Source organism: Lepisosteus platostomus, chromosome 25, assembly GCF_059453375.1.
Source record: "Lepisosteus platostomus isolate fLepPlt1 chromosome 25, fLepPlt1.hap1, whole genome shotgun sequence".
Classification (NCBI taxonomy): Eukaryota; Metazoa; Chordata; class Actinopteri; order Semionotiformes; family Lepisosteidae; genus Lepisosteus; species Lepisosteus platostomus.
This window is the reverse complement of record NC_142635.1, coordinates 1881060-1896516: the sequence shown is the minus strand read 5'-3', so window position 1 is coordinate 1896516 and position 15457 is coordinate 1881060. Positions and strand designations below refer to the sequence as shown.

General features: G+C 52.2%; 1 protein-coding gene across 2 annotated transcripts in view; it reads right to left on the bottom strand.

The window, feature by feature from the left end:
- Positions 1-15203, bottom strand: part of prkcg (protein kinase C, gamma) — a 28502-nt gene extending 13299 nt beyond the window's left edge. For both annotated transcript variants that reach the window (XM_088619951.1, XM_088619953.1), the window contains exons 1-5: positions 15059-15203; positions 14162-14399; positions 8675-8706; positions 6754-6836; positions 2403-2514 (exon numbers count right to left, since the gene is read on the bottom strand). In XM_088619951.1, the coding sequence (XP_088476077.1) occupies positions 2403-2514; positions 6754-6836; positions 8675-8706; positions 14162-14397 (463 nt within the window). In that variant the 5' untranslated portion in view covers positions 14398-14399; positions 15059-15203. The remainder of the gene's footprint in view (positions 1-2402; positions 2515-6753; positions 6837-8674; positions 8707-14161; positions 14400-15058) is intronic.
- Between the last annotated feature and the right edge of the window lie 254 nt (positions 15204-15457).

Genomic DNA, 15457 nt, shown 5'->3' with positions numbered 1-15457 from the left:
AGCGCTGAGGAACAAAACAGCACAGAGAGCACAGAGCTGAGGAACAATACAGCACAGAGCTGAGGAACAATACAGCACAGGGCACAGCACTGAGGAACAATACAGCACAGAGCTGAGGAACAATACAGCACAGAGCACAGCACTGAGGAACAATACAGCACAGCACTGAGGAACAATACAGCACAGAGCTGAGGAACAATACAGCACAGCACTGAGGAACAATACAGCACAGAGCTGAGGAACAATACAGCACAGCACTGAGGAACAATACAGCACAGAGCTGAGGAACAATACAGCACAGCACTGAGGAACAATACAGCACAGAGCTGAGGAATAATACAGCACAGAGCACAGCGCTGAGGAATAATACAGCATGGTGCTGAGAAACAATACAGCACAGAGAGCACAGCGCTGAGGAACAATACAGCACAGAGAGCACAGAGCTGAGGAACAATACAGCACAGTGCTGAGGAACAATACAGCGCAACACTGAGGAACAATACAGCACAGAGCACAGCACTGAGAAACAATACAGGGCACACTGGCCTCAAAGCTGTGGTGGATATTCATTTCACAGCCTGCAGGGTGGGGCAGAGAGAGCACAGTGCTGAGGAACAATACAGCACAGAGAGCACAGAGCTGAGGAACAATACAGCACAGAGCTGAGGAATAATACAGCACAGAGCTGAGGAACAATACAGCACAGAGCACAGCGCTGAGGAACAATACAGCACAGAGCACAGCACTGAGGAACAATACAGCACAGAGCTGAGGAACAATACAGCACAGCACTGAGGAACAATACAGCACAGAGCTGAGGAACAATACAGCACAGCACTGAGGAACAATACAGCACAGAGCTGAGGAACAATACAGCACAGAGCACAGCGCTGAGGAATAATACAGCACGGTGCTGAGAAACAATACAGCACAGAGAGCACAGCGCTGAGGAACAATACAGCACAGAGAGCACTGAGCTGAGGAACAATACAGCACAGCGCTGAGGAACAATACAGCGCAACACTGAGGAACAATACAGCACAGAGCACAGCACTGAGAAACAATACAGGGCACACTGGCCTCAAAGCTGTGGTGGATATTCATTTCACAGCCTGCAGGGCGGGGCAGAGAGAGCACAGTGCTGAGGAACAATACAGCACAGAGAGCACAGAGCTGAGGAACAATACAGCACAGAGCTGAGGAATAATACAGCACAGAGCTGAGGAACAATACAGCACAGAGCACAGCGCTGAGGAACAATACAGCACAGAGCACAGCACTGAGGAACAATACAGCACAGAGCTGAGGAACAATACAGCACAGCACTGAGGAACAATACAGCACAGAGCTGAGGAACAATACAGCACAGCACTGAGGAACAATACAGCACAGAGCTGAGGAATAATACAGCACAGAGCACAGCGCTGAGGAATAATACAGCCCGGTGCTGAGGAACAATACAGCACAGAGCACAGCACTGAGGAACAATACAGCACAGAGCTGAGGAACAATACAGCACAGAGCACAGCACTGAGGAACAATACAGCGCAGAGCTGAGGAACAATATAGCACAACACTGAGGAACAATACAGCACAGAGCACAGCACTGAGGAACAATACAGCACAGAGCTGAGGAACAATACAGCACAGCACTGAGGAACAATACAGCACAGCGCTGAGGAACAATACAGCACAGAGCTGAGGAATAATACAGCACAGAGCACAGCGCTGAGGAATTATACAGCACGGTACTGAGAAACAATACAGCACAGAGAGTACAGCACTGAGGAACAATACAGCACAGAGAGCACAGAGCTGAGGAACAATACAGCACAGCGCTGAGGAACAATACAGCACAGAGCTGAGGAACAATACAGCACAGAGCTGAGGAACAACACAGCACAGCACTGAGGAACAATACAGCACAGAGCACAGCACTGAGGAACAATACAGGGCACACTGGCCTCAAAGCTGTGGTGGATATTCATTTCACAGCCTGCAGGGCGGGGCAGAGAGAGCACAGTGCTGAGGAACAATACAGCACAGAGAGCACAGAGCTGAGGAACAATACAGCACAGAGCTGAGGAATAATACAGCACAGAGCTGAGGAACAATACAGCACAGAGCACAGCGCCGAGGAACAATACAGCACAGAGCACAGTGCTGAGGAACAATACAGCACAGAGCTGAGGAATAATACAGCACAGAGCACAGTGCTGAGGAATAATACAGCACAGAGCACAGCACTGAGGAATAATACAGCACAGAGCATAGCACTGAGGAATAACACAGCACAGAACACACCAATACAGCACAGAGCGCACTAAGGCAGCAGAGAGCCAGAGCACAGAGCTGCACCGTGGCCTCACAGACAGCGACAGGCACTGACGGGGGACACTCACTGGAGCACTTCATGCCCTGGTGGATGAGGCCATAGAGCAGAGAGCCACAGTGGTCGCAGAACGTGGGGCTGGAGTAACTGTGCACCTTGAACCTGTGTTGGCTCTTCAGGTCCTGCCAGTGAGGAGAGCGAGGGAACAGTACAGACAACACTGACACACCAGACACCACAGCGCCTTGACTACATTGCCCACAAGGACCTCACTGAGTACACCCCCTACTCATATGGAGAGGCTCCGTGGGTACTGTAGTTTAAATTGCTATGAGATTACTTTATTTAACTGAGTAATACAGATCAGATACTGACTGAAGAGACACTGATATTATAATCAGACTCACACTGACACTGCCAGAGCAGTCTGAGACTCTCCAGGCCGGACTGGATTGACTGGACTGAGAGCTGGACTAGTTCTTCACTGGGATTATAATCAGACTCCACTGACACTGACAGAGCAGTCTGAGACTCTCCAGGCTGGACTGGACTGACTGGACTGGGAGCTGGACTAGTTCTTCACTGGGATTATAATCAGACTCCACTGACACTGACAGAGCAGTCTGAGACTCTCCAGGCTGGACTGGACTGACTGGACTGGGAGCTGGACTAGTTCTTCACTGGGATTATAATCAGACTCCACTGACACTGACAGAGCAGTCTGAGACTCTCCAGGCTGGACTGGACTGACTGGACTGGGAGCTGGACTAGTTCTTCACTGGGATTATAATCAGACTCCACTGACACTGACAGAGCAGTCTGAGACTCTCCAGGCTGGACTGGACTGACTGGACTGGGAGCTGGATGAGTTCTGAACTGGGATGATAATCAGACTCCACTGACACTGACAGAGCAGTCTGAGACTCTCCAGGCTGGACTGGACTGACTGGACTGGGAGCTGGACTGGTTCTTAACTGGGATTATAATCAGACTCCACTGACACTGCCAGAGCAGTCTGAGACTCTCCAGGCTGGACTGGACTGACTGGACTGGGAGCTGGACTAGTTCTTCACTGGGATTATAATCAGACTCCACTGACACTGACAGAGCAGTCTGAGACTCTCCAGGCTGGTCTGGACTGACTGGACTGGGAGCTGGACTAGTTCTTCACTGGGATTATAATCAGACTCCACTGACACTGACAGAGCAGTCTGAGACTCTCCAGGCTGGACTGGACTGACTGGACTGGGAGCTGGACTAGTTCTTCACTGGGATTATAATCAGACTCCACTGACACTGACAGAGCAGTTTGAGACTCTCCAGGCTGGACTGGACTGACTGGACTGGGAGCTGGACTAGTTCTTCACTGGGATTATAATCAGACTCCACTGACACTGACAGAGCAGTCTGAGACTCTCCAGGCTGGACTGGACTGACTGGACAGGGAGCTGGATGAGTTCTGAACTGGGATGATAATCAGACTCCACTGACACTGACAGAGCAGTCTGAGACTCTCCAGGCTGGACTGGACTGACTGGACTGGGAGCTGGACTGGTTCTTCACTGGGATTATAATCAGACTCCACTGACACTGCCAGAGCAGTCTGAGACTCTCCAGGCTGGACTGGACTGACTGGACTGGGAGCTGGACTAGTTCTTCACTGGGATTATAATCAGACTCCACTGACACTGACAGAGCAGTCTGAGACTCTCCAGGCTGGTCTGGACTGACTGGACTGGGAGCTGGACTAGTTCTTCACTGGGATTATAATCAGACTCCACTGACACTGACAGAGCAGTCTGAGACTCTCCAGGCTGGACTGGACTGACTGAACTGGGAGCTGGATTACTGATTTACTGGGATTATAATTAGACTGACACCAGCAGAGCCACTACAAGCTTCACTGGACCGATATTAATTCATTAAATGAGATTATAATTAGCTCTGAGTCCACTTGACACTACGGCAGACTATATCAAGTACTCCAGTGCTTCAGGAACGACAGCTGTCCAAGAAAGAGTTTCATGGGCACATGGAATAACTGATTATTTTTAAAGTATTATTTAAGAGAAAGGTCTGTCTGTGTCCAGTTTCTCTGGCCAGGCTGTGGTCACTGAGCCTGTCCTCTCTGGACAGTCAGGTCTGTCTGTGTCCAGTTTCTCTGGCCAGGCTGTGGTCACTGAGCCTGTCCTCTCTGGACAGTCAGGTCTGTCTGTGTCCAGTTTCTCTGGCCAGGCTGTGCTCACTGAGCCTGTCCTCTCTGGACAGTCAGGTCTGTCTGTGTCCAGTTTCTCTGGCCAGGCTGTGGTCACTGAGCTTGTCCTCTCTGGACAGTCAGGTCTGCCTGTGTCCAGTTTCTCTGGCCAGGCTGTGCTCACTGAGCCTGTCCTCTCTGGACAGTCAGGTCTGTCTGTGTCCAGTTTCTCTGGCCAGGCTGTGGTCACTGAGCCTGTCCTCTCTGGACAGTCAGGTCTGTGTGTGTCCAGTTTCTCTGACCAGGCTGTGGTCACTGAGCCTGCCCTCTCTGGACAGTCAGGTCTGCCTGTGTCCAGTTTCTCTGGCCAGGCTGTGGTCACTGAGCCTGTCCTCTCTGGACAGTCAGGTCTGTCTGTGTCCAGTTTCTCTGGCCAGGCTGTGCTCACTGAGCCTGTCCTCTCTGGACAGTCAGGTCTGCCTGTGTCCAGTTTCTCTGGCCAGGCTGTGGTCACTGAGCCTGTCCTCTCTGGACAGTCAGGTCTGTCTGTGTCCAGTTTCTCTGACCAGGCTGTGCTCACTGAGCCTGTCCTCTCTGGACAGTCAGGTCTGTCTGTGTCCAGTTTCTCTGGCCAGGCTGTGGTCACTGAGCCTGTCCTCTCTGGACAGTCAGGTCTGTCTGTGTCCAGTTTCTCTGGCCAGGCTGTGGTCACTGAGCCTGTCCTCTCTGGACAGTCAGGTCTGTCTGTGTCCAGTTTCTCTGACCAGGCTGTGGTCACTGAGCCTGTCCTCTCTGGACAGTCAGGTCTGTCTGTGTCCAGTTTCTCTGGCCAGGCTGTGGTCACTGAGCCTGTCCTCTCTGGACAGTCAGGTCTGTCTGTGTCCAGTTTCTCTGACCAGGCTGTGGTCACTGAGCCTGTCCTCTCTGGACAGTCAGGTCTGTCTGTGTCCAGTTTCTCTGGCCAGGCTGTGGTCACTGAGCTTGTCCTCTCTGGACAGTCAGGTCTGTCTGTGTCCAGTTTCTCTGGCCAGGCTGTGGTCACTGAGCCTGTACTTCCTCAGTCCCTCAGTCTGTGTCCCTCTCTCTCCCTCCTCTCCCTCTCGCTCAGCTTCTCCTTGACCTCATTCCTGCTCCAGTTTTTTTGGCAAAAAAATGAGAAGACAAATATCTTCAAAACCTTAGAGAGCTCCCAAGCTGTTTGCTTCCATTCTTCAGAGGAGAGAGGAGAGGAGAGAGACAGGAGAGCTGGAGGAGAGACAGGACAGAGGGAGGAGAGAGGGGGGAGGGAGAGGAGAAAGACAGGAGAGAGGGGAGAAAGGGAAGAGAGAGAGGGGAGAGAGAAGAGAGGAGAGGGGGGAGGGAGAGGAGAGAGACAGGAGAGAGGGGAGAAAGGGAGGAGAGAAGGGAGAGAGAAGAGAGAGAGGAGAGAGAGAGGAGAGAGAGAGGAGAGGGGGGGAGGGAGAGGAGAGAGACAGGAGAGAGGGGAGAAAGGGAAGAGAGAGAGGGGAGAGAGAAGAGAGGAGAGGGGGTAGGGAGAGGAGAGAGACAGGAGAGAGGGGAGAAAGGGAGGAGAGAAGGGAGAGAGAAGAGAGAGAGGAGAGAGAGAGGAGAGAGAGAGGAGAGGGGGGGAGGGAGAGGAGAGAGACAGGAGAGAGGGGAGAAAGGGAGGAGAGAAGGGAGAGAGAAGAGAGAGAGGAGAGAGGGGGAGGGAGAGGAGAGAGACAGGAGAGAGGGGAGAAAGGGAGGAGAGAGAAGGGAGAGAGAAGAGAGAGAGGAGAGAGGGAGAGGGAGAGGAGAGAGACAGGAGAGAGGGGAGAAAGGGAGGAGAGAGAAGCGAGAGAGAAGAGAGAGAGGAGAGAGAGAGGAGAGAGAGAGGAGAGGGGGGGAGGGAGAGGAGAGAGACAGGAGAGAGGGGAGAAAGGGAGGAGAGAAGGGAGAGAGAAGAGAGAGAGGAGAGGGGGGGAGGGAGAGGAGAGAGACAGGAGAGAGGGGAGAAAGGGAGGAGAGAAGGGAGAGAGAAGAGAGAGAGGAGAGAGGGAGAGGGAGAGGAGAGAGACAGGAGAGAGGGGAGAAAGGGAGGAGAGAGAAGTGAGAGAGAAGAGAGGGAGGAGAGAGAGAGGAGAGAGAGAGGAGAGGGGGGGGGGGAGAGGAGAGAGACAGGAGAGAGGGGAGAAAGGGAGGAGAGAAAAAGGAGAGTGAGAAGGGAGGTGAGGAGAGAGAGTGGTACCTCATGTTTGGGTTCAGAATTTGCTCCAGGGCAGGTAAATGTCACAAACTCATGGCAGCGCTTGTGAACGACAAAACTGCACACTGAGGGAGAGAGGAGAGAGAATTGAAACAGTCAGTGTGTGTCAGCAGGGCTGTCCTGGTCCTGGAGGGGTCAGTGTGTCTGCAGCAGGGCTGTCCAGTCCTGGAGGGGTCAGTGTGAGTCTGCAGCAGGGCTGTCCAGTCCTGGTCCTGGAGGGGTCAGTGTGTGTCTGCAGCAGGGCTGTCCAGTCCTGGTCCTGGAGGGGTCAGTGTGTGTCTGCAGGGCTGTCCAGTCCCTGTCCTGAAGGGGTCAGTGTGTATCTGCAGCAGGGCTGTCCAGTCCTGGTCCTGGAGGGGTCAGTGTGTGTCTGCAGCAGGGGTGTCCAGTCCTGGTCCTGGAGGGGTCAGTGTGTGTCTGCAGAAGGGCTGTCCAGTCCTGGTCCTGGATGGGTCAGTGTGTGTCTGCAGCAGGGCTGTCCAGTCCTGGAGGGGTCAGTGTGTGTCTGCAGCAGGGCTGTCCAGTCCTGGTCCTGGAGGGGTCAGGGTGTGTCTGCAGCAGGGCTGTCCAGTCCTGGAGGGGTCAGTGTGTGTCTGCAGCAGGGCTGTCCAGTCCTGGTCCTGGAGGGGTCAGTGTGTGTCTGCAGCAGGGCTGTCCAGTCCTGGTCCTGGAGGGGTCAGTGTGTGTCTGCAGCAGGGCTGTCCAGTCCTGGTCCTGGAGGGGTCAGTGTGTGTCTGCAGAAGGGCTGTCCAGTCCTGGTCCTGGATGGGTCAGTGTGTGTCTGCAGCAGGGCTGTCCAGTCCTGGAGGGGTCAGTGTGTGTCTGCAGCAGGGCTGTCCAGTCCTGGTCCTGGAGGGGTCAGTGTGTGTCTGCAGCAGGGCTGTCCAGTCCTGGTCCTGGAGGGGTCAGGGTGTGTCTGCAGCAGGGCTGTCCAGTCCTGGTCCTGGAGGGGTCAGTGTGTCTGCAGCAGGGGTGTCAAGTCCTGGTCCTGGAGGGGTCAGTGTGTGTCTGCAGCGGGGCTGTCCAGTCCTGGTCCTGGATGGGTCAGGGTGTGTCTGCAGCAGGGCTGTCCAGTCCTGGAGGGGTCAGTGTGTGTCTGCAGCAGGGCTGTCCAGTCCTGGTCCTGGAAGGGTCAGTGTGTGTCTGCAGCAGGGCTGTCCAGTCCTGGTCCTGGATGGGTCAGGGTGTGTCTGCAGCAGGGCTGTCCAGTCCTGGTCCTGGAGGGGTCAGTGTGTGTCTGCAGCAGGGCTGTCCAGCCCTGGTCCTGGAGGGGTCAGTGTGTGTCTGCAGCAGGGCTGTCCAGTCCTGGTCCTGGAGGGGTCAGTGTGTGTCTGCAGCAGGGCTGTCCAGTCCTGGTCCTGGAGGGGTCAGTGTGTCTGCAGCAGGGCTGTCCAGTCCTGGTCCTGGAGGGGTCAGGGTGTGTCTGCAGCAGGGCTGTCCAGTCCTGGAGGGGTCAGTGTGTGTCTGCAGCAGGGCTGTCCAGTCCTGGTCCTGGAGGGGTCAGTGTGTGTCTGCAGCAGGGCTGTCCAGTCCTGGTCCTGGAGGAGTCAGTGTGTCTGCAGCAGGGCTGTCCAGTCCTGGTCCTGGAGGGGTCAGTGTGTGTCTGCAGCAGGGCTGTCCAGTCCTGGTCCTGGAGGGGGTCAGTGTGTGTCTGCAGCAGGGCTGTCCAGTCCTGGTCCTGGAGGGGTCATTGTGTGTCTGCAGCAGGGCTGTCCAGTCCTGGTCCTGGAGGGGTCATTGTGTGTCTGCAGCAGGGCTGTCCAGTCCTGGTCCTGGAGGAGTCAGTGGCTTTGTCACTAAATCATTCTCCATAAATCAGCCTTATAATAATAATAATAATAATAATAATAATTATTATTATTATTATTATTATTATTATTATTATTATTATTATAATACACACCTTGACATTGAAATCCTTGCTTTCCAATTCCCCTGCAAAGCAAAAACAATAAATCTGAGTCATATCGCCATATCATTATGATAACAGCAACACAACTGCACTCCACTAACACAACAACACAGTACAATACAACTACACCGAAGTAGCACAACAACACAGTACAACACAACTACACTGCACTAACACAACAGCACAGCACAACATAACTACAATGCAGTAACACAACAACACAGCTACACTGCAGTAACAGTATTGTGTTGTACAGTGCAGTTTAGTAACACAACAGTGCAGTGTTGTGTTATTGCAGTGCAGTTGTGTTGTACTGTTTTGTTGTGTTTGCTGTACAACACAACAACAAAGTACAAAACAACCGCATTGCAATAACAGCAGCACTGTTCAACACAACACAGTACAAGACAAGATCACTGCACTGCAGTAACACAACAGCACAGTACAGTACAACACAGGAGCACTGCAGTGCGATAGCAGTACAGAACAACACATAAGCACTTCAGTTACACAGCAGCACAGTACAATACATAAGGACTTCAGTGAGATTGCAGCACGGTACAACACAGGAGCACTGCAGTGCGATAGCAGTACAGAACAACACATAAGCACTTCAGTTAGACAGCAGCACAGTACAATACATAAGCACTTCAGTGAGATTGTAGCACGGTACAACACAGGAGCACTGCAGTGAGACAGCAGTACAGTAAAACACTGTAGTGAGACAGCAGCACAGTACAACACAGGAGCACAAAAGTGAAATAGCAGCACAGTACAACACTGCAGTGAGACAGCAGTACAGTACAACACAGGAGCACAAAAGAAAATAGCAGCACCGTACAACACAGGAGCACTGCAGTGAGACAGCAGTACGGTACAACACTGAAGTGAGACAGCAGTACAGTACAACACAGGAGCACTGGAGTGAGACAGCAGCACTGTTCAACACAGGAGCACTGCAGTGAGAAAGCAGCACAGTAAAACACAGGAGAACAAAACTGAAATAGCAGTACTGTACAACACAGGAGCACTACACTGAGACAGTAGAACAGTACAACACAGGAGCACAAAAGAAAATAGCAGCACTGTACAACACAGGAGCACTGCAGTGAGACAGAAGCACTGTACAACACAGGAGCACAAAAGTGAAATAGCAGCACAGTACAACACTGCAGTGAGACAGCAGTACAGTACAACACAGGAGCACAAAAGAAAATAGCAGCACCGTACAACACAGGAGCACTGCAGTGAGACAGCAGTACGGTACAACACTGAAGTGAGACAGCAGTACAGTACAACACAGGAGCACAAAAGTGAAATAACAGCACTGTACAACACAGGAGCACTGCAGTGAGACAGCAGCACAGTACAACACAAAAGCACAAAAGTGAAATAGAAGCACTGTATAACACAGCAGTGAGACAGCAGCACAGTACAACAGTGCAGTGAGACAGCGGTACAGTACAACAGAAGAGCACAAAAGTGAAATAGTAGTACTGTACAACCAACACAGGAGCACTGCAGTGAGACAGCAGTACGGTACAACACAGGAGCACAAAAGTGAATTAGCAACACCGTACAACACAGGAGCACTGCAGTGAGACAACAGAACAGTACAACAGACTAGCACAGAAGTGAAATAGCAGAACCATACAACACAGGAGCACTGCAGTGAGACAGCAGCACAGTACAACACTGAAGTGAGACAGCAGTACAGTACAACACAGGAGCACAAAAGTGAAATTGCAGCACTGTACAACAGAGGAGCACTGGAGTGAGACAACAGCACGGTACAACACTGCAGTGAGACAGCAGTACAGTACAACACAGGAGCACTGCAGTGAGACAGCAGTACAGTACACCACAGGAGCACTGCAGTGAGACAGCAGGACAGCACGACACAGGAGCACAAAAGTGAAAAGGCAGCACTGTAAAACACTGCTGTGAGACAGCAGCACAGTACAACAGTGCAGTGAGACAGCAGTACAGTACAACACAGGAGCACTGCAGTGAGACAGCAGTACAGTACAACACTGCAGTGAGACAGCAATACAGAACAACACAGGTACACACAAGTGAAATAGCAGCACTGTACAACAGAGGAGCACTACAGTGAGACTACAGTACAACACTGCAGTGAGACAGCAGTACAGTACAACACAGGAGCACAAAAGTGTGACAGCAGCACCGTACAACACAGGAGCACTGCAGTGAGACAGCAGCACAATACAACACAGGAGCAGAAAAGTGAAATAGCAGCATAGTAGAACACTGCAGTTAGACAGCAGTACAGTACAACACAGGAGCACTGCAGTGAGACAGCAGTACAGTACACCACAGGAGCACTGCAGTGAGACAGCAGTACAGTACAACACTGAAGTGAGACAGCAGCACTGTACAACACAGGAGCACAAAAGTGAAATAGCAGCACTGTACAACACAGGAGCACTGGAGTGAGACAGGAGCACTGTACAAACCAGGAGCACTGCAGTGAGACAGCACCACTGTACAACACAGGAGCAATGCAGTGAGACAGCAGCACAGTACAACACTGCAGTTAGACAGCAGTACAGTACAACACAGGAGCACTGCAGTGAGACAGCAGTACAGTACACCACAGGAGCACTGCAGTGAGACAGCAGTACAGTACAACACTGAAGTGAGACAGCAGCACTGTACAACACAGGAGCACAAAAGTGAAATAGCAGCACTGTACAACACAGGAGCACTGGAGTGAGACAGGAGCACTGTACAAACCAGGAGCACTGCAGTGAGACAGCACCACTGTACAACACAGGAGCAATGCAGTGAGACAGCAGCACAGTACAACACTGCAGTTAGACAGCAGTACAGTACAACACAGGAGCACTGCAGTGAGATAGAAGTACAGTACAACACTGGAGTAAGACAGCAGCACAGTACAACACTGAACTGAGACAGCAGTACAGTACAACAATGGAGCACTGCAGTGAAATAGCAGCACTGTACAGCACAGGAGCACTGCAGTGAGACAATAGTACAGTACAACATTGCAGTGAGACAGTCGAACAGTACAACACAGGAGCACTGCAGTGTTAAAGCAGTACAGTACAACACAGGAGCACTGCAGTGAGACAGCCGAACAGTACAACACAGGAGCACTGCAGTGAGACAGTAGTACAGTACAACATTGCAGTGAGACAGCAGTACAGTACAACACAGGAGCACTGCAGTGAGACAGCAGTACAGTACAACACAGGAGCACTGCAGTGAGACAGTAGTACAGTACAACACTGCAGTGAGACAGCAGTACAGTACAACACAGGAGCACTGGAGTGAGACAGCAGCACAATAAAACACAGGAGAACAAAACTGAAATAGCAGCACTGTACAACACAGGAGCACTACACTAAGACAGCAGTACAGTACAACACAGGAGCACAAAAGTGAAATAGCAGCATCGAACAACACAGGAGCACTGCAGTGAGACAGCAGCACAGTATGACACAGGAGCACTAAAGTGAAATAGCAGCACTGTACAACAGAGGAGCACTGGAGTGAGACAACAGCACGGTACAACACTGCAGTGAGACAGCAGTACAGTACAACACAGGAGCACAAAAGTGAAATAGCAGCAACGAACAACACAGGAGCACAAAAGTGAAATAGCAGCACTGTACAACACAGGAGCACTGCAGTGAGACAGTAGTACAGTACAACACTGCAGTGAGACAGCAGTACAGTACAACACAGGAGCACTGGAGTGAGACAGCAGCACAATAAAACACAGGAGAACAAAACTGAAATAGCAGCACTGTACAACACAGGAGCACTACACTAAGACAGCAGTACAGTACAACACAGGAGCACTGCAGTGAGACAGCAGTACAGTACAACACAGGAGCACTGCAGTGAGACAGTAGTACAGTACAACACTGCAGTGAGACAGCAGTACAGTACAACACAGGAGCACTGGAGTGAGACAGCAGCACAATAAAACACAGGAGAACAAAACTGAAATAGCAGCACTGTACAACACAGGAGCACTACACTAAGACAGCAGTACAGTACAACACAGGAGCACAAAAGTGAAATAGCAGCATCGAACAACACAGGAGCACTGCAGTGAGACAGCAGCACAGTATGACACAGGAGCACTAAAGTGAAATAGCAGCACTGTACAACAGAGGAGCACTGGAGTGAGACAACAGCACGGTACAACACTGCAGTGAGACAGCAGTACAGTACAACACAGGAGCACAAAAGTGAAATAGCAGCAACGAACAACACAGGAGCACAAAAGTGAAATAGCAGCACTGTACAACACAGGAGCACTGGAGTGAGACAGCAGCACTGTACAAAACAGGAGCACTGCAGTGAGACAGCACCACTGTACAACACAGGAGCACTGCAGTGAGATAGAAGTACAGTACAACACTGAAGTGAGACAGCAGTACAGTACAACACAGGAGCACAAAAGTGAAATAGTAGTACTGTACAACCAACACGGGAGCACTGCAGTGAGACAGCAGCACCATACAACACAGGAGCACTACAGTGAGACAGCAGCACAATACAACACAGGACCACAAAAGTGAAATAGCAGCACTGTAAAACAATGTAGTGAGACAGCAGTACAGTACAACACAATAGCACTGCTGAGAGACAGCAGTACAGTACAACACAGGATTACAAAAGTGAAATAGCAGCACTGTACAACACAGGAGCACTGCAGTGAGACAGCAGTACGGTACAACACTGCAGTGAGACAGCAGCACAGTACAACACAGGAGCACTGCAGTGAGACAGCAGTACAGTACAACACAGGAGCACTGCAGTGAGACAGCAGTACGGTACAACACTTCAGTGAGACAGCAGTACGGTACAACACTGCAGTGAGACAGCAGTACAGTACAACACAGGAGCACTGCAGTGAGACAGCAGTACGGTACAACACTGCAGTGAGACAGCAGTACAGTACAACACAGGAGCACTGCAGTGAGACAGCAGTACGGTACAACACTGCAGTGAGACAGCAGTACAGTACAACACAGGAGCACTGCAGTGAGACAGCAGTACAGTACAACACAGGAGCACTGCAGTGAGACAGCAGTACAGTACAACACAGGAGCACTGCAGTGAGACAGCAGTACAGTACAACACAGGAGCACTGCAGTGAGACAGCAGTACGGTACAACACTGCAGTGAGACAGCAGTACGGTACAACACTGCAGTGAGACAGCAGTACAGTACAACACAGGAGCACTGCAGTGAGACAGCAGTACGGTACAACACTGCAGTGAGACAGCAGTACAGTACAACACAGGAGCACTGCAGTGAGACAGCAGTACAGTACAACACAGGAGCACTGCAGTGAGACAGCAGTACAGTACAACACAGGAGCACTGCAGTGAGACAGCAGTACAGTACAACACAGGAGCACTGCAGTGAGACAGCAGCACTGTACAACACAGGAGCACTGCAGTGAGACAGCAGTACCAAATGAAGTCCGTGCAGTGGCTACAGAAGGTAGGCTGCTTGAAGAACCGTGCGGTGAACTGGTGATCCTTCACCTCGATCACGCGCTTGTGCTTCAGGGCTCCCTTGCGCTGGAAGACGGGCACACGGGGTGGAGGAGAGAGAGGGGAGGGCAGCGGAGAGGTGGAGGGCGTGAGGGGAGAGGAGGAGAGGGAGAGAGGTGACAGGGAGGGGGAGGGGGAGACTGGGGTGGACATGCCTGCAGGAGGAGGACAAAGAGGTCAATACACAGCTCCCAGACTCACAACTAACACAAGCCTAATACAGGCCCCAGAGTCACTCCTCAGACACAGAGATTAACACAGACCCCAGAGACACTACTAACACAGGGATTAATACAGACCCCAGAGACACTCCTCCAGAGCCGAAGGGCTCAGTATCACCTGGACCCAGAACCAGAGGGACCAGTATCACCTGGACCCAGAACCACCAGTAGCCCCTGGGCCCAGACGCAGAGAACACCAGTATCACCTGGACTCAGAACCACCAGTAGCCCCTGGGCCCAGACGCAGAGAACAGCAGTATCACCTGGGCCCAGACCCAGCTTGACCAGTACCGCCCGGGTGCGGACCCAGAAGGCGCACTGGGAACTGCTCTCCAGGCTTTCCCCCAACACAGCCCGTTCTCCCCAGTCCCTGCCTCCTTCCCAGACCAGCGCCGAACAGATCGCCCCGCGGATCGCTCGGGCCCGTCGCGCTTCGCCCTGTTGCCCTGTACACCTCCCTGACCTCCAACCCACCCACCACCGCCCTTCGACCCCTGCCCTACGACCCTTGACCCCGGCATGACCTCCCAGGGTGGCCACGACCCCGCCGCTGCGGACAGGAGAAGGAGAAAGGAGAAAGCCGCGAGCCGTACCTGTCTGTGAGCGCTCTGAAACTCCTCGCGTCCTCTTGCGCCGGAGAGCGAGCAGCAGCAGCTGAGCAGGCCGAGCTCAGGCTGCCTCTTATACAGCAGGAGGGAGGGGTGGGGGCTGGGCCAGCTCTGCACACAAATCTGGGTTATAGTCTCCCCCTGAGAGACCCCCGCCCCCCTCTACCCACAGCCGCTGCTCAACGTGACGAGGGCGACCAATCGGGGTGTGGGGGTGCACACAGACACCCCCACTGACTGGACAGCGCAGTACAGCGTCCCCTGAGGGGGGGGGCGCGCGGGGTCTAATTAGTCAGATGTAGGTTACAAATCTCCTGATGAAGCCGGGGAGAGAAAGTTAATTAATGATTATAATTAGTAATATTGTTAGAGAGAGAAATGTGT